Source organism: Elephas maximus, chromosome 3, assembly GCF_024166365.1.
Source record: "Elephas maximus indicus isolate mEleMax1 chromosome 3, mEleMax1 primary haplotype, whole genome shotgun sequence".
Lineage (NCBI taxonomy): Eukaryota > Metazoa > Chordata > Mammalia > Proboscidea > Elephantidae > Elephas > Elephas maximus.
This window is the reverse complement of record NC_064821.1, coordinates 168,239,280-168,264,630: the sequence shown is the minus strand read 5'-3', so window position 1 is coordinate 168,264,630 and position 25,351 is coordinate 168,239,280. Positions and strand designations below refer to the sequence as shown.

The 25,351-nt window shown below is 39.4% G+C and overlaps 1 protein-coding gene across 5 annotated transcripts in view; it reads right to left on the bottom strand.

Annotated features, from left to right (window-relative positions):
- The window catches only part of ST7L (suppression of tumorigenicity 7 like), a 185,534-nt gene that overhangs the window by 73,170 nt on the left and 87,013 nt on the right, over positions 1-25,351 (bottom strand). For 3 of the 5 annotated variants that reach the window (XR_007516743.1, XR_007516744.1, XM_049880060.1), the window contains one exon: positions 18,772-18,911. Coding sequence is in view for 3 of the 5 variants with exons in the window: in XM_049880060.1 (XP_049736017.1) it covers positions 18,772-18,911 (140 nt within the window). In the remaining 2 variants the exon portion in view is untranslated. Of the gene's footprint in view, positions 1-1,457; positions 1,777-2,306; positions 3,852-18,771; positions 18,912-25,351 lie in introns of those variants that run through there. The other 2 variants (XM_049880061.1, XM_049880062.1) reach the window with 2 other exon arrangements.

The following is a 25,351-nucleotide window of genomic DNA, read 5'->3' as shown; positions in this document are numbered from 1 at the left end:
CCCTCGGTCACAGAGCATAAGCCCAACCTAGCTGGGGAAATGGGAGGGCGTCAGGGAGAGTATGTTTCTCATCCCTGGGAGGCCGTCAGCCCAGCTCCTCAGCCAAATTACAGCACCAGAGAACAATGCAATGCATTCCTGGGCAGGTCGGTGGGACCCTGGGCGCCTGGGCCTTGTGGAGAGAGGTGCCAGACACAGAGCTCTCCGTAAGCAATCCTGCAGAGCCGCCCCCTGGGTGCAGAAATGAAATACGGGAGAGCTTCACATTACACACAGACCTGTAGCTCACACCTGGTTATTGATGGCCTTGGTGGAGGCCTCTGCCCCCACCCTCCACATGGGAACTGCCTGCTGCTATGGGGGTGGGGGGTGGGCATCTTTGAGCCAATGTTGGAAAACAAAGAGATGCTTCCTTTCTCACCAGCCTGTGCACAACCATGGGGATACACACACACATATGGGGTGCACATACAGGGACACATACATAGCTTCTCTCAGGATGCATAGGTGTTCGTTGCAGCCACCCTGCCTCTCCCCAACAATATAAAAAAAAAAAAAGCAACCAGATTTCAATGAAAGCCTTCTAACATCAAACCAACAGGGGCCCAAGGAATGTTAGAATTTTACATTATCAACATGCAGACACAGATGTTTGGTTTGGGGATAGGTAGTCCCCTGGGGAGTAGAGGGGGCAAAGATGAGGAAAGGGCATGGAGAAAAGAGGACAGTAGAGAATTACCACCCAAGTAGAGTGGGTGAGACCCTACAACTTCGCATGGCTGGTTTATGCTGGGAGATAGTGAGGTGCATGTCCCTTGTGGTTTGGACGGTGGAGCAGTCCCCCATGAATGGCACCAACTACCGAACCTGCTGCTCCACGTGATTTGGTTTGTTGTTTTTAACTCTTACTAAGTTAGGAAACCATAGCTTTGGGTTCCAGGGATAATCACAAGAAAGAGGCACTGGAGGAGAGCAAGCAGTGGTTTTACTAAGGTAAATATGTCACAGTTGCTGCACTCAACTGAGCTTTTCCAGAAGCTTTTATTCTTTTTGGGTGGTGGGCAGGCTGCAGGCAACAGCCAGTGGCGTATCAGTAATATCCCCAAGGGTCAAAGGGACAGAAGAGAGACGTGGTTCATAAACTCATTTTCCCACTTCCATTCGGGACTTAAATTATCTCTGAGCATCTTTGGGGCTATTCCTCATTTCCTAAGATGTACTACTCATTCTGGATTTGAGAAAGCAAGGCAAGTATCCTTCCCTTAGTCCCCGATCTGAACTATCTTGGATTAAAAATGGTCTTTGCTCACTTCCACTTATGTCTTATGAATCTATGGATGGAGTAGCTGGACATGGGGATTCTCTCTCCTTGACCAAAGTTGCTGAAGTCTAGTAACTTTACTTCACCACCACCAGCTCCTGTAAGTGAGTGTGACCAAAAAGAGAAAGGCTGGGCTGAGTGAAGAAAAAAGGAAGGCAGTTTAATCCACAGCTGCACCACTTCCAAGGTGGGAGCTCCCCAAGAATAACAATGATGTTCATAAAAAGCTTTTTGGTTTACAAAGTGCCTTAGCATATATGCAGTCCTCACAACAACCCTGTGAGGTAGGGATTCTTCTTATCTTACAGATGCTGTTCAGAGAGGTTCAGTGATTTGTCCAAGGTCACACGGACACTGAGAGGCTCAGTCAGAACTCAAACCCAGGTCTTCTGACTTCAAATCCTGTGTACTCTCCTCAAGGATGCCCAGGGTTAGGGGCGCCAGAGTCCCAGCACCTTCAGAACAGAAATTGATACAAAATGTTCAAGCCCTGTGGAAGCTCTAGGACTGCCAGGAGAGAGTAACTGAGCAGTTTACAAAAAGAACAGACTAAGCCTTTACCAACCTCATCAACAAACCCCCTTTATGCCATTTCTGCCACCAGCACCACCACCACCAAGTGATCACTATACAAAGCATTCTACATTTAACCAACTCTGGATCCTAGTTCTTTTTCTTTTTTCCTTTGGACTTAAACATTAAAAATTTTTAAATGTTATCTAGTTTTTTTTTTTTTAAGTGCTATTAAATGTGTGGGCAGAGTAGAAATAGTCATGAGAAGCCATAAGCAGAAATTAATAAGGCTTTGGGCTTTTAAAAGAATATATTAGAATTTCTTTTGAGGCTTCACTCTTTTTAAAAATGTTATTAACCTCTGGGTTAGGAAAATAAGAACAGGGAATGAGAGTACTAAGAAATAGTTGTACTACAGGGCCAGATGCCTACTCATGGCCTAGTAAAGGTCCTGGGACCACAGGCTGAGACAAGCAATTCATCTACACCAAGGCAAGAGAGAATCTACCCTGCAGAGAGACCCTTGCAAGACGAGGCAGCAGAGAGACCCGTCCAAGACGAGGCAGCAGACAATAGATTTCCATTTCATCAAAAATTCTTGCTGCCCTCAACCCCTCCTCCCATCCCCATTCAAAACTGGGACCTCTGTTTAGGCACAAGACAGTGAAAAAAAGCAGCTCCAAGAGATGGTGTGTGCAAGGGGAACCCTTCCCTGTTCAATCCTGGACTGCATTCCATTAGAGACAGCAATAAGCCCTACCTACTCCACTCCTGCACCCCGACTGTGAAGGCATAAAGCTGCAGGAACACCATGTTCATCAATCACGGGCCTGGGATGCTACAAGCTCCCTGATCTGGGCCCCTGCTTGGGCTAGGGGAAGAACACCTCATGAAAACAGTCTACCTATAGTCAGGATTTCTCCCAGAGCAAACCTTACTTTTTGGTCTATCGATCTTGGCTCTCACTACTCCCCACCCCCACTGCCTCCGCATGTGGGCTCAGAAGTCATCATCTAAAGAATTCCATTGCTCATCTCCTGCATAGCAGCACAGCCCCATGAGGCCGTACACCAGATGGAGGGGATAAAAGTACGAGGTCATGGCTTCTAGCAAGAGGCTTTTTCTTAAACTAACCCTGACTCCTGGAAAAGAGGCAGGGCAGCAGAGTGTCGGGTGAGCTGCTGACGGCAGCAGCTTCATAGGTCTTGTGTAAAACGGAAGGAAAAAGATACCTTGGCTTTCAGTGGAAATTTCCCTACTCCCATCTCTGTATCTACTCCTGGTCTCATGTCTACTTCTTGAAGGTATCAGAGTAGAATGCAGAGATTAAGTCAAACCTAAGGGTTAAATACTTCCCAACTGCAGGGACCTATTCAGCAGGCTGCCACACACATGCTGAGGTGAAGGCCAAGCCCTGAACGTCCGCACTGTTTCTCTAGGAATGTAACTAAGAAGTAAAGGGGAAGGGAATGGAAGGTGGACTAGAACTCTGGGGAAATTAAAAAAGGCCATCAGTAGGCCTTCAAAATGTGTATAATAAGCAAAGGCAAGAGTATGGAGGAGAATCACCATTCCTACAACCCTTATGTTTGTTGGGTGACCATGTACAGAAGCAACAATTACAAAGACATAAAACAGTTTAAGTACCAGACTGGGAAATACTGAGAAGTCCCAGAAGAAGGGAATCAGATAAATGAGATTAATCAGAGGCTTTTTTAGGAGGTAACTTTTAAGTTGGATTTTTAAAGACATGGACTGCTTGAGGGAAGTCACGGGAAGGGATTCTAACTAGAAGTAACTGGTATGTGCTAAACTTAGAAGCAAGAATATGCAAGCAATATATAAGGAATTTCAAGCAACTACATATTGTATACATGGGGAATACAGAGAAACTAGAATGCAGAGATCAGGGCTTAAATAATGCAAGGTGACTGTGTATGTCTAGACTGTCAAATGGTTCACGGTCCCGTATACAGCCACACAGCATCTTGATCTATGTCAACAAACACCAGGGCACCTATGAGAAAGCACAAGGATGAGTCCATCTGTTATATATACAGGCACTAAAGGAGGTCTATATACTGTAAAGCCCAACAAAAAATGTTAAGTATCATTAACTACACAGCTCCCTATCATTTGAGATTCTGAGCTAAGTAAGGATATATCAAATATCCTATCCAGAACTGTAATGAACTAATGGAGGCCCACAGGCCCAAAGAAAGGAGCCCTGGTGATACAGTGGTCATCTCAGCTGCTAATGGAAAGGTTGGCAGTTTGAAGCCACCCACCGCTCTGCAGGAGAAAGATGTGGCAATCCGCTTTTGTAAAGGTTTACAGCCTTGGAAACCCTATACAGCAGCACTCTTCCATCCTATAGGGTCGGCTATGAGTCTGAATCGACTGCAGTGGGATACAGGCCCAAAGGTGTCCCTAGGTAGTGTAAACAGTTAAGTGTTCAAGTACTAACAGAAAGGTTGGCAGTTCAAACCCATCCAGAGGCACCTCGGAAGAAAAGCGTGGTGATCTGCTCCCGATAGGTCACAGCCTTGAAAACCTTATGGAGCAACACATGGGGTCACTAGGAGTTGGAGTTGACTTATTGGCAACTAATTTTTTTAAAGGACCCAAACTTGATAGAGTCAAGCCAACCCCTTAAGAAATTAAAATGTCAAAAAGGAATAATTAAAAAAAGAAAATACACGCTTCTTTCCCTCATTCCCAAACTTAAACTCTGACTGGTCCTCTATATTCCATTTGGTATAGTGGACTTCTGTAGCTAGCCTACTGAATAGGAAAAGAGCTGGAAGACCTTTAAACCCACTAGGGACTGCAAAACCAGTTTGCTAATAAATAAGGAGATAGTTCTTATGTACTGCAGCTTACTGGAGCAATAGCCAAAGACAGGAGAGAAATTCCAATTTCATGACCTATTAGATGTCTGGCTTCTTGCATTTGCTGAAGGTAAAAACAGAGCTATCTAACTGGGCTTCTGTCATACTTCCTCACTGAACTTTCCCAACCTCTGAAGCCAAAAACCACAGGGTCAACCCTGTTTTTCCATAGCACTTTCCTGGTGCCACTCTAAGAAACAGAATACTGGCTCGTGGGTCTCCCCCAGTGTGGCACTGAGTCTATTTTTTTATGAACACTGAATAAGCCAAAAGGTGAGCAGTATCCTGGATTTCTGCTTTACTTACTCAGCTGGCACAATTTGGTGCTGGAAGGGTGGCAGCCACTTAACAGTGATAGCATTTGTTGGTATCATCTTAGCATTTTCCCCACTCCCCTAGGCAGCTTATAAAAGGTGATTTCTGAAACCCTTCACAAAAGAAAAGCTCAAGGGTTTATACTCAACTGTGACACCACTATGAGTTCATTAAGAAGCATGTTTCAGGTTGCACTATAATTTCCCTATGTAACATAAACCCATGGAATCTGACATAAGCTGATTGCTCACGCTGGTTATTTTATTTACATTTCTGAATGGAAGGGATTTCAATACTCATAAAATACCTAACTGACTTCTTATTTTTCATCTGTTCTCCCAGAGCAGCTATTATAAAAGAGACAGAAGTCTCAACTTGTATGACTGGTTAAGCAACCAGGGAAAAGAGTTATTGCTCAAAAGCAATTAAAAAAAAAAATAATAATTCAATATGGAGTTTGAGGCCAAACAAGAGATATGGTTACTCTCAATGCCATCCAAAAGATAAAAGTCCAGAGGAAAAATGTTAAGTAACTGTGTGTGTTATCTCTTTCCAAGTCCTATGAGAGTAGGTGGTAGTTTCGTAGGAACTCAGGGGGGCTGGGGTTTATTTAAGTCTTTCTCTGGACCCCTAATGTTAGCAGACACAGTTGCTAGTATAAACAGGAACACAGGTGAATAGATGAAGAATGGGCTCCTAACAACCCAGAAATATCAATGTGTCTCCCTACCAGTGTGTTACAAATCAGACTTCTGAGCTGAAAGATGCATCTAACTATCTGAAGGTGTATATTCTGTTAATCTACTCAAAGAATAACAATTTCTGCTTATTCCAGTAGATATGACATGCTCAGATGGGCTGCTAGAGGAGTAATGATTACCAGTAAATTCAATTCCAAAGCCTGAGCCTCAGTCTTACACATCAAAGTCATTGTTCAAATCAGCCCACTTCCCTTCTTCTGCCGGCACGTTGAGTTAAATCAGTATATACCCTTCAACCCTCTCTTAAAACCTTGGGCCTATTCTTCTGCTCCATATGTTTTCATCCTTTTACCATATGTATTGATTACATGCCTAAGAGTATAAACTCTCTGAGGACAGTTGCTATGCCTATTTAAAAATATTCCAACGTCATATCCTGAACAATCCAGTTCATTGACTGAGATAGACCAGTAAGTATAGGAAATCTTTTTCAGTTAGAGAGAATATAATCTTGGTAGCTCCCTTTGTGAAGAGGTAGAATTGTCAAGGAGGCAAAATTCAGCTTGGAGGAGAAGGCAAAGGAGCCATATTTTAGTGCCTTAACCCAGTATCTTTTTTTTTTTTTTTTTAAGTTAACATAGTATATGCCAATTTTCAGAATCAGTGACTGCAGAATGCAGCTTGGATAGTAACATGTGGGCTCTGGGAAATTCTCGGTGGCTTTTCCCCATTCTTTCACGTCCACAGAGCCAAGCAATTTTAGTCCTAACTCTTGCTATTCTATGCTGCTTCACAATGACATCACACTATTTCCTTTTTAAAACCAGAATAGCCCTCAGTCCTTATTAATTTGTTAATATCTGTAATGAGAAAAGATAAAAATGTATGAGTATGAGAGGCTTTTGTCTTATGGCAGTCACTATGCTCATCTGAGGCAAGATATTTCTTATTTAAATTTTGAATTGTGAAGCTCTTCATTTTTTGATAAGTTCTAAGTATTCAGATAAAAAATTATGAGGAATACCACTGTTCACACAAACATGAACTTTACCCACCAGGTATAAAAACGAAAGTCCTCTATTTTGCGTATTTTAAAAAGGATAAAATTATAAAACCTGTTTCTAACTCCCGTTGTTACACTGAAAGGAATCTGGCCAAATAAATTCTTCAGAAAGGAAGGGTCCTCTGTGAGTCCAGATTGACTTTTGGGGTCACTAAGTCTTGTGTGAGGCACTTGAAAGTAACTCATTAGCCACTTCTAGTTGAATGACTATACCAGGATAAACAATCTACTGTGGTATTAGCCTCTACCTTACACTAATACATCTTCCTACCTGTCTCAAACCGGCCACCATTAGACTACGAGCTACTCGAGGGCAAGGACTGCATTTTATATTTCATAAAAACCAAACCCAGTGCCATCGAGTCGATTCCGACTCATAGCAACCCCATAGGACAGAGTAGAACGGCCCCATAGAGTTTCCAAGGAGCGCCTGGAGGATTCAAACTGCCAACCCTTTAGTTAGCAGCCATAGGATTTAACCACTATGCCACCAGGGTTTCCGTATTTCATAAAAGTAACTAATAAATATTTGTTAGTTGAATGAATGAACAAACAAATCTATTAGTAGTAACATGTTAATACGATGAATTCAAACCACAAAGACTTACTGCATGTTATAGAACAAGAGTCACCATATTTTTAAATGCTGAGGCCTTTTAAAAGCTTAAACTCTGAAAACAAGATAAGAAGCCCTACTGGAGTCCTTCCATTCAATTAGCCAATACAGAAAGAAGAATCTTTTTAGAGTATCCAGCAACTGCATGTTCTAGTGCAGTTTGTGTGTGTGTATGTGTGTAGTCTTCTTTTTTTTTTGTTTGTTTGTTTTTAAAGGCAGTATTATAATAACTAAAATACATCAAGAGCAAATTAATAAGAAAAATCTTCACAGTCAGGGCTTAGCTGAATAAGAATCCCTGGGTTCCCAATAAGGGCTAAAATCCCAAAGGGATCAGAGTCAAGTAAATAAAAAATCTAGCTGAATTTTATCAGAGGGTAAATTTTCAACTTTGTGTACCCTAGCAACCAAGGCTGAGTTATGTATAAGATTAGTAAAGCACCTTCAGCCACACCCCAGCCAGAGAACATTTTTCTATCTCACTGTGACTGGAGGAAAAACAGCAATGTATTTGCCTGCCAAGAACAGCTGTGGCTGTACTCTAGATATGAGTCTAACAACACCGAGGGATTAAAATTTAATTGTAAAGCTGCTGCTACCTGGTAGTAAAATCTTGAAAGAAATTGGGAGTCTAGCATATTGAATAGATGAGGTCAAGAGTTGTCATGTTCCTAACAAAGAGTGTGAGAATATGCTTCCTTCTTATATTCTCCCAAAAACTGTTTCTTTCCTTGAATGTTATATTGGTTATTTGTAATGACAGTCCTTGTCTAAACCTTGAACAGTACATACATGTTTTATTTCCAGAATGTGTGAAGTTACAGAATAAGGTCAGAGGGTGATTATGTGGTCTGAATTTTCTGAATATCCATTCTTTTCATTTTGTTGGGCATCACCCGAGGCCCAAATAATTTCTTGAAGCTGGATACTGTAGAGATGGACTTAAGGCAATTTTAATCTTATTACAAAATTATGCAACCAAACCAACCCCATTCTTGTTGAGTCTATTTCAACTCATAGCGACCTTGTAAGACAGAGCAAAACTGCCCCATAGGGTTTCCAAGGCTGTAAATCTTTACGGAAGCAGACTGCCACATCTTTCTCTTGAAGAGTGGTTGGTGGGTTCAAACTGCTGACCTTTCAGTCAGCGGATTACAGAATTAAAAGAGATCATTTTATTCTTTCCTCAAAGTTAGAAAGAATGCCATTAAAACTCAACCTTTTACTGAAGCCTCATCAGCATAAAGGAACACACCCAAGTTTCCTACCTACTTACAACTACTGTAAATACATCTGCTACCTATAATTCCCACTTCAGAAAAAAAAAAAATCCCACAAATTGATATTTTAGACCAAAAGCTCATTCTGTTCAATTAAACTATCCCCCATAATCCTTCGCAACTTTGACCTGACTTTGAAAGAAGACTGATGTTGAGACACAACTATACATTTATACTTCCTATTAAAACCTTTCCTTCCTTCCTTTCTTTGAACATTTCAATCAAATTCCCTCTGAATCATTACAAACCAGTGTCTACAAGTATCTTCAGTTTTACTGTACATTTTAAGACAGTTAGAGAGGCTAAAGTCCTTTACACAGTTATGTGAGTATGTGATGTGAATTACCAAACAGCAGTCTTTCTTAGGTGGTTAACTCACATGAACAGGAATGAAAGTGGAGTGAACAAGTCTGAAAACGAGCGAAGTGAATATACATTCTTCATTTCAAAGCACCAGAGTTCATCAAACAGGCTTAGACAGTGGTGAGTTCCCTAGGCAGCTTATTTGACTACTGACATCTTTGCCTTTGCAGCAAACATTTCTCCAACAGAAGTTACCTTTCTATTTTTCTGACAATCCATTATCTGCCCCTTTATTTAAAACTCTTCTGCAAATTCATCTCCTATAGGAAGACTTCTCTAACGAAGCCACTTGACTATCATCACTCGGTCATTCTGTATCCCCTCAGCGTCACTATATTTGGTTTGAAATTTAGTATTTGTGAAGTTACCTATTACTGAGTTTGAGCATATATCATAATGAAAATAGGCTATTGTGTAATTTTAGACAAATCACTCAAATTTTGCTGACTGGAACGTTCCTATTTATAATACTGGAGATACAGTCTGTCCACCAATGGCTCTGGTAAGAATAAATGAGAGTTTAACTATAAACTCTTAAAAAAGGTAAGAACTAACCAAAGTCCAAGCTACTCCTGGTTTAGAATTATAATGTATTAAGTATTCTTACTAACTTAGTTATTTTGAACATCGGAAATTTAATTGGTGGTAGGAGGGAACAAAACTTCACTCAAGAAAAAAGCTAAAAATTATTCCTCAAGATTACAGTTGTCTTTTGTATCCCAATATTCTCTCCATTTAGAGGGCTACGCTGAGTTAGTAAAAAAAAAAAAAAAAAAAAGATTTTTCCTAAAACATTGTTTTCTAATGCAAAGTCTAATATGATTAGTGTAATGGGTTTGGAACAAGCAATTTACTTCAATAATAGCTAAGCACAGCTCTTCTAAAACCTGCTATGCACTCCATTTGCCCCAAGTGCTAATGGTTAAGCCATAAATATATCAGTAGCAGTTAGTAACAGGATGTTCTAAACTTTGGCACTGGGACTTTCACCTTGAGGGAGAAAAGATTAAGATTCAATATGTTGTTGTTGTTGTCAGGTGCCATCGAGTTGATTTAGACTCATAGCAACCCTTTGTACAACAGAATGAAACACTGCCCTATCCTGCGCCATCCTCACAATCATTTCTATGTGTCAGCCCATTCTTGAAGCCACTGTGCCAATCCATTTCCTTGAGGGTCTTCACCTTTTTCATTGACCCGCTACTTTACCAAGCATGATGTCCTTCTCCAGGGACTGGTCCCTCCTGATAACATGTCCAAAGTATCTAAGAAGAAGTCTTGCCACTCTTGCTTTTACAGAGCACTCTGTCTGTACTTCTTCCAAGACAGATTTGTTTGTTCTTCTGGCAGTCCACGGTATATTCAATATTCTTTGCCGACATCATATTCACAGGCATCAATTCTTCTTCGGTCTTCCTTATCCAGCTTTCAGGTGAATGAGGCGAATGAAAATACCATGGTTTGGGTCAGCTGCACCTTAGTTCTCAAAGTGACATCTTTGCTTTGCAACACTTTAAAGAGCTCTTTTGCAGCAGATTTGCCCAATGCAATATGTTGTTTGATTTCTTGACTGCTGCTTCCATGGATGTTGATTGTGGATCCAAGTAAAATAAAACCCTTGACAACTTCAATATTTTCTCTGTTTATCATGATGTTGTTTATTGGTCCAGTTGTAAGGATTTTTGTTTCATTATGTTGAGGTATAATCCATACTGAAGTCTTTGATCTTCATCAGTAAGTGCTTCAAGTCCTCTTTACTTTCAGCAAGCAAGGTTGTGTTGTCTGCAGGTTGTTAATGAGTTTTTCTCCAATCCTGATGCCATGTTCTTCTTCATCTAGTCCAGTTTCTCATATTATTTGCTCAGCATACAGACTGAAAAAGTATGGTGAAAGGATACAAGCCTGACGCACACCTTTCCTGATTTTCAACCATGCAGTATTCCCTTGTTCTGTTCAAATGACTGCCTCTTGGTCTATGTACAGATAACCCATGAGCACAAAAAAGCGTTCTGGAATTCCCATTCTTCGCTAGGTTATCCATAATTTGTTACAATCCACACAGTCGAATGCTTTCGGATAGTCAATAAAACACAGGTAAACATCTTTCTGGTATTTTCTGCTTTTAGCCAGGATCCATCTGACATCAGCTATGATAACCCTGGTTCCACGTCTTCTTCTGAATCCAGTTTGAATTTCTGGCAGTTCCCTGTCGATGTACTGCTGCAACCGTCTTTGAATGATCTTCAGCAAAATTTTAGTTGCATGTTAATGATATTTTTCGATAATTTCTGCATTTTTTTTTTTATTACCTTTCTTTGGAATGAGCACAAGTATGGATCTCTTCTAGTCAGTTGGCCAGGCAGCCGTCTTCTAAATTTCTTGATATAGACAAGTGAGTGCTTTCAGTGTTGCATCCCTTTGTTGGAACATCTCAATTGGTATTCTGTCTATTCCTGGAGCCTTGTTTTTCACCAGTGCAGCTTGGACTTCTTCCTTTAATACCATTGGTTCTTGACTATATGCTATGTCCTGAAATGGCTGAATGTCAACCAGTTCTTTTTAGTACAGTGACTCTGTATTCCTTCCATCTTCTTTTAAAGCTTCCTGCTTTGTTCAGTATTTTCTCATTGAACCCTTTGATATTGCAACTTGAGGCTTGAATTTTTTCTTCAGTTCTTTCAGCTTGAGAAATGCTGTGCGTGTTCTTCCCTTTTGGTTTTCTAACTCCAGGTCTTTGCACATGTCATTATAATACTTAGTCTTCTCAAGCACCCTTTGAAATCTTCTTTTCAGCTTTTACTTCATCATTTCTTACATTCACTTTAGCTATTCTACGCTCAGGAGCAAGTTTCAGAGTCTCTCCTGACATCCGTTTTGGTCTTTTCTTTCTTTCCTGTCTTTTTAATGACCTTTTGCTTTCTTCATGTATGATGTCCTTCATGTCATTCCACAACTGGTCTGGTCTTTGGTCATTAGTGTTCAATGTGTCAAATCTATTCTTGAGATGGTCTCTAAATTCAGGTGGGGTATATTCAAGGTCATATTTTGGCTATTGTGGACTTGTTTCAATTTTTTTCAGCTTCAGCTTGACCTTGTATAGGAACAACTGATGGTCTGTTTTGCAAGCTGGCCCCTGGCCTTGTTCTCACTGATGATATGGAGCTTCTCCATTGTCTCTTTTCACAGATGCACTTGAATTGATTCCTGTGTATTCCTTCTGGCGAGGTCCATGTGTACAGTTGCTGTTTATGTTTTTGAAAAAAGGTATTTGCCATGAAGAAGTCGTTGGTCTTGCAAAAGTCCATCACGCAATCTCTGGCGTCGTTTCTATCACCAAGACCATATTTTCCAACTACCAGTCCTTCTTCTTTGTTTCCACTTTTGCATTCCAATCACCAGTAGTTATCAATGCATCCAGATTGCATTGTTTTATCAATTTCAGACTACAGAAGTTGGTAAAAATCTTTAGTTTTTTCATCTCTGGCATTAGTAGTTGGTGCATAAATATGAATAATAGTTGTATTAACTGGTTTTTCTTGTAGGCATATGGATATTACCCTATCACTGACAGGGTTGTACTTCAGGATGGGTCTTGAAATGTTCCTTTTCATGATGAATGCAGTGCCATTCTTCTTAAATCTGTCATTCCTGGCATAGTAGACATATGATTGTCCAAAATGGCCAATACCAGTGGATTTCAAGTGTTTCATTTCATTTTTAACAGCTTCCAATTTTCCTAGTTCATAGTACATACATTCCACATTCTGATCATTAAATGGGTATTTATTTGCAGGTGTTTCTTCTCATTTTGAGTTATGTCACATCAGCAAATGAAGGTCCCAAAACTTGACTCTATCCACATCATTGAGGTCGACTCTACTTCGAGGAGGCAGCTTTTCCCCAGTCATATTTTGAGTGCCTCTCAACCTGAGGGGCTCACCTTCTGGCACTGTATCAGACAATGTTCTGCTGCTATGCATAAGGCTTTCACTGGCCAATTTTTTTAGAAGTAGATCACCAGGTCCTTCCTCCTACTCTGTCTTAGTCTAGAAGTTCCACTGAACCCTGTCCACCATGGGTGACCCTGCTGGTATTTGAAATATCAGTGGCATAAATCCAGCATCACAGCAACACACGGGCCACCATAGTATGACAAACTGACAAATAAATAAATCCAAATAAACTCAGGGAGAGCTTTTATGAACTCATACTTACCAGACACACATTAATAGGAAAAAAGGGTGCTTTCCACAAACTTTGAAACAATTAAATCCTGGGGAAGGAATACAAAACCCAAAAAACCAAACCCGCAGCCGTCGAGTCGATTCCGACTCACAGCGACCCTATAAGGCAGAGTAGAACTACCCCATAGAGTTTTCAAGGAGCGCCTGGTGGATTCGAACTGCCGACCTTTTGGTTAGCAGCTGTAGCACTTAACCACTATGCCACCAGGGTTTCCAGACATGCATTAAAAAGTACACTGTCCTAACTTTTATTCTTTTTTTCCTTCAAAGTGTTCAGAACTTAAAAAAAACCTGGATAAGAACTTTATCAATTTCACAAATTTCTCAGTCTAGTTCTTTTTGACGGGGAGAAATGGGGATGAAGTATGAGAAATACCCTTATAGGAAGAAGGAAATATCTTTTCCCTTGCTACAAATATCCTAGTTGATAAAGAAAATAAAAATAAGAATATGCCAGACTGCCCAAATAAAGACTTCAGAGGCACCAACAACAGAAAAATGTAAACATTTAAAAAGTCTGACCTGTCGCACAATTGGCTCATTTTTATTCTCTAAACAGTTTCAGGGAAACACCTCAGATGTACTGTGAAACTTGGTTACAAAACAACATTTTACACGCATATAAGCTTAGTTACAAATGTTTTTAAAACTGTATCAGATCTTCTACAGAAATCTTTCAACTTTGAAAAACAATGTTTTCAAACTAAGAAACTTACTTCGTCAGTTTAATTTCTAAATGTGGGGATTTATGTATTTAATAAAGAGGCATACAACTATCACAGGCTTTTAGCATTAATGAAGTCATACGGAGACTATATGAAAAGATGTTTCATCTATGAACAGATTTTATGTCACTGGTTATGATGACAGAAAATTAGAAACTTTTAAAAATAATCATATTTATTATTTTTTCTACTGGCATATATCGATATATATATATAGTTATAATCGTCTATCAACTCCCCTAGTTCTGAAGACTATCTTTGCCCTGGAAGAAATGATGAGAATAGTGGACAAATCTTCCCCACAGTTTTGATCACTATTCAGTAAAAGATACTTGGCATTTACATCTGCTTATTATTAAAAAAAAAAAAAAATGTAATTTGGGGAGAAAAAATTTAATTATTTTGGGGAAGGGGTGAAGAAACCCCAGTGAGACACCCTGTAGAGAAGTCCTTTGTTAGTGTAACATCTGACCTTCTATATCTCTGGAAATCATGCAACTTGGCTAATGTAGTCCTTAAAGAATTAATCAAGCAGATTGTTAGGCCTTGGTTACAGTGGAGCCAGCCAATTATGAGTTCCTCAGAAATTCATCACTGGCATGTCCAACCACATTTTCCCACATAAAGATTAGTAGAAGTATGTGGAAACAGGGCCCATTCCCACCCTAGCGGAACTACAATATATGTTCAGTGAAACAAATTTCAACAAAGTTTTGTCTTAGTGAAATAAACAATTTATTTGAGAGGATTTTAGACTCCTGACTTTACCCATAATACCTTTTTCTGACAACAGTGCAAAAACTGCCCTATTTAGCTAAAACCCAACCAGAGAATTTTGATATTGAAACACACTTCTGAATTCAAAGCACTTAAGTCACATGCCACAAGCCTGAATTCATCAGTAAGCTGAAATCCCCAAATCCCCAAAGACCACCTTTAGTCTTTTTACTGTTGTGATAATGCCCTTGCAAGCCTTACTAAGAAAGCTTTTCCTGCAAGAGGAGAAATGAAAGGGACCAGGAGTAGATGAAGATTGGTTCTCTAAGGTGAGGGCAGTGCTGCTCTGAAATAAAGAAGCTCCTTTCAGATAAGCAGAATCAGATTCCAGTTCAGTTGGTTTGCTGGCTACCCTTACTTTGAACTCTCATTTTTAACCCAGCAGGCTTCAAAGCAGGTGAGAAAATGACCTACCACTTAAAGGCAATTTTTCCTTTTTCAGGAATTCTGGCATTAGAGAATATCAGCTCTCATATCAGCACATTCCACATCTCCAGAGATTTATGCAACTTTTTTCCATTGCTCTATGTCTAATGTCAGATTAGGTTTTCATCTCAGCCAAAAGAAAAGTCAGGGGAAAAAATCATAACTTGCTGAAAATAGTCTTACCCCGTATAACTTTATACCAGGCAAAGGGAGAAGGGGCACTTAAGCTACTAACCATTCTAGTTTGTTCTCTTCCATTTATCTAAACCTGATGTTCAGTGAGAATTATTAAAAACCATTAATCCCCAGTGCCTTGCTTCACAAAAAAAGCAATCTTTATAACAAATGTATTCTAATAAATTCAAATTGCATTTGCTTGAGCACATGAGCTAACACAAAAAGATACAGGGTGAGGAAGAGACAGTGGTAACAACGGAAAAAGTTTAGAAAATTTTCTTGAATTGCTTTCCCTTACTAAATAGAGGATTCTTCTTTGCTTTCTACTTGGCTATCAAATATCTGACTCAGTTGAAAATCCTAACACAGGTGGCTTGCAAGTTACCAAGAGGCTCTGTGCTATAAGGCAGTCTGCCAGTGCCTAGAACCGGAAATAGTTCACCTTTCTATGGTTCACATAATGCATAATACACTAGAAGTATAGTTCTAATAGTATCATTTAAATGTCACCTACTCACCATTTATACTACAATTTCTATGGGAAAATGCATTTTTGAGTTTACTCTTAGGACCTATGTTCCTCAGGGGTGGGCTTCCCACTGTAGCTACACTTTGGTAAGGATGATGATGACATGATGGCAGTGACAACGGCTAACACTCATCTAGTACTTACAGGCAGACACAGTCTAACCACAACATATTTCAAATTCATTTAACCCTCACAACAATTAATGAGGCAGTACTATTCTCATTTTACAGTAAGGGGTAGAAAAGGTTAAGTAACTTACCCAAGGGTGCACAGCCAGTAAGTGTCAGCGCTGGAGTTCAAGGCAAAGCAGTCTGGCTCCTGAGTCTATGCTCATAACCACTCTGCAATGCTACCCCTTTTCCACCTTCATAAGGTGGGTACTATCCAGGTGTTCTAAATTCCTCAAATTGGGGGTGGAGGAGAGCAGGGCTTCTCAAGGTTTAAATGTATGTACAGGATCATGTGGGAACCTTTTTAAAATGCAGATTCTGACACAGGAGGTCTGGAGTGGTGCTGGAGGTTCTGCATTCCTAACAAGCTGGTGGCTGATGGTGATGCGCCTAGTCCATAGACCACACTTTAAGTGGTGAAGAAGTAGAACTTGAGCATCTAGCTCCCTTGCTGTCAATCTGTCTGTATGCAGAGGCATTTATATATTGTGTTTATAAGCTGGAGACTGTACATGCTGTAATCATGTTCCATTAACTCCTAAACAGAACCTTCCCTTGGAACTGATGCACACCAAGTATCAGTCTGTGGGTACCTTCAATAAGACTTAGCTTTCAGGCATTTAAAATGCACATGTAAAGGCCACAGAGATAAAATACGACTGTAAAAGTTCACAGTCGGGCTCACCACCAACTATACAAATATCAAAACATAGTGAATAAAAACCTGTTTATTATTCATCAACTAGAATCACAGTAAATTAGTAACTTTGGTTTAAAAAAGAAGCTTCCATTTTAAAATGTGGTATTATTTATTCTCAGACTCTGCTAAAAGAGTGCTATGTTAAAGGCTATTCTGGTGTCATTAGGGAAACCCTGGTGGCATAGTGGTTAAGTGCTACAGCTGCTAACCAAAAGATCAGCAGTTCAAATCCACCAAGCGCTCCTTGGAAACTCTATGAGGCAGTTCTGCTCTGTCCTATAGAGTTGCTATGAGTTGGAATTGACTCTATGGCAACGGGTTTACGGTGTGATTAGTGATCTCTTAGGCAAAGGCAGGCACTAGATACGAACACTGATGGATAGGACACACAGTAAGTATACTCCACATTAATTTTAGGCAGTACTTCATAGAAATACACTACTAACAATTGCTACATATCTATTCTAGATTCTAGACCTCCTTGTTTTATTTCACCTCGTTCCCATTCCACTACCCTGGGAGAAATCCAAGAACTGTCTCTTTCACTGTTTGCCCATACTCTCAAATACACATTTACACATTTTTTTCCAGCTGTTAAATGGATGGGGTTCCCTTTTTAGTCCATTTGTTCCCCACGCCAGATTACACAGTAAGGGCATCTCAACTTGGGGTACACTCCCCAATCGGCTCCATTGCAAACAACAGAGTTATGGTGTGATCATTAAGCTTCTTACATTGAAGGGAAATAGAATAGTCAGTTTCCAACCCAAATATCTATATTCCCTGAACAACAGTGGAAAGTCCTTCTTCGGAAGCTTGCCCCAGAATCAAGCGCAGTCTCAGACCCCTAGGCCTACAACCAGTGGCAACTTAACACATTATCCAGGTGTTCTCCAGGGAAAAGGGAAACCAGTGCTCTTACCATGATGCCAGAAGAAAGAACTAATCTTTAAGGCACAAAATAAACTGTCCTGTAAGTGGGCCTTAAGGCAAGAATAGCAATTTGAGGAAGCAGGGAGCTAGAATGGAGGCATACAGAGAAAAATACAGAAAATACATTACCAAGTAAGGGCTATATTTTTCCTATGGATCTCAGTGCTTTTATATTTGGAAATATAATAAATCAGCATTTTCATGGAAATATATACAAGAAAGATGCATTTTTAAAAAGGCTTGGAGATTTAAAGGGAATTATCTTTGGTGATTTTACTTCCAGTCAGTGTACATTAATTAATTAACATTTACGTAAATGAGTAAATAATCATGGGATACCCTTACCCTTTCTAGTATCAGTTCTCAACTACTTCCTGGGTCAGGAAATGGGGAGGGAGTTGAAACCAAAGGGTAAAAATGAAAGTCAAAGTCTATAATGGTTCTACACCTAAGGTGGGGAAAATCAATCAGAATATGCAGATACGATAACAGAGAGACCTTTGAGTAAACAGGCACATTCCATAAAAAAAAAAAAAAAAAAAAATCCATACCCAGGGCAAATGTCCCATCTTATCTATTCATTCTCTATCCTAGGTGCACTGCTGAACTTAAAGTTCTGCAAATCCTTAGAAGTAATGACTTCATTTAACTGGAAAGATCAAAAGGTTTGTTTACAAAATAGGGAACTTTTAAAAAAACGCCAAAGAAAATACATTAATGGTAAAAAGGGTTAGATTATTCTTTACCTAGTAACAAGTGCTATGTTTACCACCAAAACTGGTCTACAAAGACCAATGTATAATGTTATAGCATTGTATTCTTGAAACTTCTATGCAAGAGAAGTATAACTCAAATCATCAAAAACTTACGTCTGATATATTTATGGCAGCAACTTTACAAAACAATACTTGTAATTTACTTAACAAATATCTTCCACCATTTAACTGGTTTAGGCTACAGACAGATCAGAGATGGTTTCTTGTGTGTTTTACAAATATTCTATACAAGTCCTTGAGATCATACTTACAGCTTTAGCAAAAACGCCCATGATTTCAGGAAATTGGTGTGTGAGAAGGGCTATCATTGCTGTAGAGGAACACAGTCCTGCTGTGAAATGGATGAAAAAAGGAAGCTCCTTCTTTGGGTAAACAGAAACATGATGAAAGGCTGCAAGGGAAAACAGGTAGAAATGGATTTTATTTCTAGAATACAGCGTGAGCTAGTCCTAGTATTTTCAAATAAAATCGATTTTTAAAAACTAAAAAGGAAAATATTTTTTAAAAAAAAGAACAAGTAGTCTCTGGCCAAGCAACGTAGAAAAAAGCTATCCATTATTTATTTGAGCATCAACAACATATCTATAAAGCCTGATGACTGGGCTGGGGGCTGGGAACAGGATGGTATCCCGGGAAAGAGCACTGATTGTAACGTCACGCTGAGGTGGTTCTGAAAAAGAGCTTTGTCACTTATCAGCTGTGTGATCTTGAGTAAGTTGCGAAGCCCTCCAGGAGTTGCTATGGAGTTGTCATGACAAACATTATAAGTGTTTAATAAATGTGCGTTGTTACAATTCTTGCTCTTTGGAAGCTCAGAGTCCAGTATAGAGATCAAGAGACAGACATGTGTTGTCGATTTCCTAGAATCATTAGTTAATAATTTTACCCAGTTATTAATAAGTGTTCTATATGTGTTATTTCATTGAACACTATAAAAATTGAACTGGAAAACCAAAGCCCTAGAATTCTGACCATAAATTAAGTCCCTTGTCTTCCTTTACCACATTTACTCAGGTATTATTTTTCTAGCAACTGAACATTTCAATACCAACTGTATTCAAGTATTTATCTTTTTTGGTTTTTTTTTGTTGTTGTTGAGAATATACACAGCAGAACATATACCAGTTTAACAATTTCTACATTTTACAGTTCAGTGACACTGATGATGTTCTTCAAGTTGTACAACCATTTTCACTCCCTTTTTATGAATTGTTGTATCTTAATCGCTATGAGTCAGAATCGACTCGACAGCAGTGGGTTTGGTTTTGGTTTGGATTTGAAATTTAATAATACTTGAATAATTAGACTGAGATGAGCCTGTTACAGTGCCTGGCACACAACAGGTGCTCAATAAATATTGGTTACACTGAGAGTTATTCTGAGACTTTATTTAGTCCAGGAAGTTGACCACTCAGAGTTGGAGACTAACCCAGAACTTTCTGATGTAATATCCTACATGAGCAAGGGATGACTAATTCAATGCTGAATCAATGTCAGCTATAAATTTTACTTTTCTAAACATAACAATTTACAGAGAAGATTATACCTAAGTTTCTTTCAGTAGCTATGATATTTTTATGTGTCTTAAACTATATTTGGAAAGTTTATACCAAAAGCCACACTCATTTAAAATCCAGAAAACTTCCAGAGCCTTGAGTCATGTTTACAGTAAATGCACAACAGAATTGATTTTTTTTAAAGTTAGAAACATTAGAAGTTGTGGGTGACACCGTGGTTTCAGCACCCAAAAAACCAGCAGTCACATTAACCCTCCCTGTCCCTCAACCATGAGAGGCCAACTTCTTCCAGCAAACCAAGAGAAACAAACCCTGGTCCTTGAGAAGACAGAGAACACATACTTATGTATGCCAACAGTTACTATAATTGCTATCATGTCAGAGATACAAAATTAATAATACTAATTAAACTGCATAGCATGTTACAGTTTACAAGGTACTTTAATTTACATTACAAAAAAAACCCAAACCCACTGCGGTCGAGTCGATTCCAACTCACAGCAACCCTACAGGACAGAGTAGAGCTGCCCCATAGAGTTTCCAAGGAGCACCTGGTGGATTCAAACTGCCAACCCTTTGGTTAGCAGCCGTAGCACTTAACCACTACGCCAGCAGGGTCTCCAGTTTACATTAGCTCATTTGATTTTTCTAAAAACTGTAAGAGATAAATAGTATTATTCCTACTTTAAAAGGTAGAAAACTGCATAGCTTTCATAAGATAATTACCTAAAATATGAGATTTTATACTGTAGGAGAGACCTAATTATTTCTTTTTGGATTGCCTTCTGTAGATTCGTTTGTCAGTCAATGTTTGGCTAATATATCAATATAATGGATGACTAGAACAGAAACACTCCCTTGGAACTAAAGTTCAAATTTCATCATTCGCTTCTAGAGAAAAATTTATCAGGCGGCATAAAAGACAACTAAATAGCTATGTGAACTAGGAGAATAGTTCGAGTCTGAACTTTTAAGGTTCATAAGCAAATTCCAGAATGCTGTAAGTCATATCAAGGTTGAAGGAGAATTAAAAACAAAAAACATTACGTACTCCTGGGTATTAGAACTCCATGTTATTAAAAATTTGTTCACTCTACCACAGACAGAAAAAATAGTCTAAGATCGTATAATATAATCAAACAAAACTCACAGCATAACCCCCTTCTCCTACCTTGTGGAATTTGCCAATGAGTAGCACCCCATATGGAGTTAGAATTAGCCCTGGTGGTGCACTGGTTAAGTGGCACAGTGCCAAGAAGTTGGCAGTTTGAATCTACCAGTCACTCCCTGGAAACCCTAGGGGGCAGTTCTATTCTGCCCTTAGGGTTGCTAAGAGCTGGAATCGACTCAACAGCAATGGGTTTGGCTTTTTTTTTTTTTTTTGGCCAAAAATGCAAATTGTCTGGTCTTGTAGGCTATGGCTCTGACAATATATGATAATAACCCTGATTTTATTCAGATGACTATGTAAAATTGGTTTTATATTAGTTATTTGGGTTAGTTTTTTTTTTTTTATATTTGGGCAAGGGTAACATTATTTTAGGCTAAATGCATTAGTTTAATATAATACACTCTCGCCATTGATGTTCTATAATAAAATGTTCATTCGTTTGGTTTAAATATCCTTGTTCCTGTTGAAATGGAAAAACAGTAAGAATAACTATCACCACCACCCTAACAAAAGGAAAAGAAATTTCTCCCACTAATGACCTCCCCTAAAGGAGCCCTGGCTCAAGGGTTAAGCGCTCAGCTGCTAACTGAAAGGCTGGCAGAATGAACCCACTCAGAAGCTCTGTGGTAGAAAGACCTCGCAATTTGTTTCGTAAAGATTACAGCCAAGATAACCCTATGAGGTAGTTCTACTCTGTCACATGGGGTCACTATGAGTCGGAATCAACTTGATGGCACCCAACAACTGTCAAGCTTAATGAATTCTTCTCAGTAATTAACGTTACTTAAAATCCTCACTCTCATTACTTAGAAATTTCTTCTTCCTTTATGTCTCTGGGAATCTAGTTCTGGTTCCTGTCCTGTCTCTCTGATGACTTCTTCACTGGCTCTTCCAGACTCCATTTTAGCCACCCATTCCTTAGACATTTTTTGTACCCCCACAGTTCCACCCTTGGCTTACCTCTCTCACTTTATATACTTTTCCTGAGTTATATCACCCATGCCTATGACTTCCTAGGAAATGATGGCTTCCAAGTCTGTTTTGTGAGACATAGTAAGAAAGAGGCATCAGGATACCTGGCGATTTTGTTTATACAACTTGATCCTGTGCCTAGGTCACAACTGACTGGACCAGGGATGAATACCTGGATAAATCTAATTTTCTGACCTAGAAGTTTTAGAAGTGGGATTGAGATACTATTCAGTATTGTTTGCCTGAAATGATGACATGTAAACTCAGAGCCACAAGGGCATCAAGTTTGAGTACATGTGTGCCTAAGGAGGGAAGCCAAACTGCAAAGAGAAAGACAGAGGATTGAAGCAGACACATTGAGAGCAGCAAAAATGAGAGATCGCACAAATAGAAGAGGAGGCTGGAGAAGGAGAAAAAGAGGGTGAGAAGAGGAGAGGCAGAAAAAGGCGGCCAGAGGCAGAGGCATTCAGATAAATAACTGCTCGAAATCCTGATGGCCTTCTCGTTCCTGGTTCTAGCCTCTTATGAGGTCCAACTGTAATTGTTGCCTTTGGAGTCCTTGAGATAACCCATTCTTCTTCAAACAAATTTCCTTTTATGTTTAAACTAGTTTGCAGTTGCTATTATTTATACTCAAATTATGCCTCCAACATTTACTATTTACGTATATGCATAAATAATTTATAAATATATCTTAGAGCCATATGTTATATTATTTAGAAACATAAAATCTATGTATGTTATGTAGATGTGCTGAGTATACTATGCAATAAAATATTTAAGTGTATAAATGTATGTATATATACAGGTATGTATATGTGTAGGGACGAGATGTTACACAGGCAACATACTCAAAGCTAAACTCATTTACTTCTCCACCTCTACTCTCAAACCTGTTCCTCCTGCTGTATGTATGCCTAACCTTTGCTAATGGATTTACCATTACCAAGTCACCCAAGTCAGAAAACTGGGTGTCATTCCTGACCTCCTGGAGAGATACGCACTCCCCATTTGAGCTTCCTTATACTCTATTCCATATATATATATATATATATATATATATATATATATATGTATGTATGTGTGTGAGTGTGTATATAGCACTTAACCCACTGCTTATCTGAGTCTTTCCATTCACTGGTAGGCAGCCTAGGAGTTTGGAGCACAGTAAGGAGGAAAACGTACTTTTTTAAAAAATAATTTTTATTGTGCTTTAAGTGAAAGTTTACAAATCCAGTCTCTCACATAAAATTTATATACACCTTGCTACATATTCCTAATTACTCTCCCCCTAATTAGACAGCCCGCTCTCTCCCTTTACTCTCTCTTTTCCTGTCCATTTCGCCAGCTTCTAACCCCCTCTACCCTCTCATCTCCCCTCCAGGCAGGAGATGCCAACATAGTCTCAAGTGTCCACCTGATCCAAGAAGCTCACTCCTCACCAGCATCCCTCTCCAACCCATTCTCCAGTCCAATCCATGTCTGAAGAGTTGGGTTCTGGAATGGTTCCTGTCCTGGGCCAGCAGAAGGTCTGGGGGCCATGACCACCGGGGTCCTTCCAGTCTCAGTCAGACCATTAAGTCTGGTCTTTTTATGAGAATTTGGGGTCTGCATCCTACTGCTCTCCTACTCCCTCAGGGGTTCTCTGTTGTACTCCCTGTCAGGGCAGTCATAAGTTATAGCCAGGCACCATCTAGTTCTTTTGGTCTCAGGATGATGTAGTCTCTGGTTCACGTGGCCTTATCTGTCTCTTGGGCTCATAATCACCTTGTGTCCTTGGTGTTCTTCATTCTCCTTTGATCCAGGTGGGTTGAGACCAATTGATGCATCTTAGATGGCTGCTTGCTAGCGTTTAAGACCGCAGCCGCCACTCTTCAAAGTGGGATGCAGAAGGTTTTCTTAATAGATTTTATTATGCCAATTGACTTAGATGTCCCCTGAAATCATGATCCCTAAACCCCTGCCCCTACTACACTGGTCTTCAAAGCATTCAGTTTATTCAGGAAACTTCTTTGCTTTTGGTTTAGTCCAGTTGTGCTGACCTCTCCTGTATTGTGTCTTGTCTTTCCCTTCACTTAAAGTAGTTCTTATCTACCATCTAATTCGTGGATACCCCTCTCCCACCCTCTGTCCCTCCCCCCTCTCGAAACCACAAAAGAATGTTTTCTTCTCAGTTTAAACTATTTCTCAAGTTCTTATAATAGTAGTCTTATACAATATTTGTCCTTTTGCAACTGATTAATTTCACTCAGCATAATGCCTTCCAGGTTCCTCCATGTTATGAAATGTTTCACAGATTCCTCACTGTTCTTTATCAATGTGTAGTATTCCATTGTGTGAATATACCATAATTTATTTATCCATTCATCTGTTGATGGGCACCCTGGTTGCTTCCATCTTTTTGCTATTGTAAATAGTGCTGCAATAAACATGGGTGTGCATATTATCTGTTCGTGTAAAGGCTCTTATATTTCTGTAGGATATATTCCGAGGAGTGGGATTGCTGGATTGTATGGAAGCGCCAAATCAATTTCCAAAGTGCTTGTACCATTTGACATTCCCACCAGAAGTGTTCGAATCTCTCCATAGCCTCTCCAACATTTATTATTTTGTGTTTTTTTGGAATAATGCCAGCCCTGTTGGAGTGAGATGAAATCTCATTGTAGTTTTGATCTGCATTTCTCTAATGGCTAATGATCGTGAACACGTCCTCATGTATCTGTTAGCTACCTGAGTGTCTTCTTTTTAGTGAAGTGTCTATTCGTATCTTTTGCCCACTTTTTAATAGGGTTATTTGTCTTTTTATAGTTGAGTTTTTGCAGTATCATGTAGATTTTAGAGATCAGACACTGATCGGAAATGTCATAGCTAAAAACTTTTTTCCAGCCTGTAGGTAGTCTTTTTACTGTTTTGGTGAAGTCTTTGGATGAGCGTAGGTGTTTGATTTTTAGGAGCTCCCAGTTATCTAGTTTTTCTTCTGCATTCTTAATAATGTATTGTATACTGTTTATGCCATGTATTAGGGCTCCTAACGTTGTCCCTATTTTGTCTTCCATGATCTTTATCGTTTTAGATTTGATATTTAGGTCTTTGATCCATTTTGAGCTCGTTTTTGTGCATGGAGTAAGATATGGGTCTTGTTTCATTTTTTTGCAGATGGATATCCAGTTA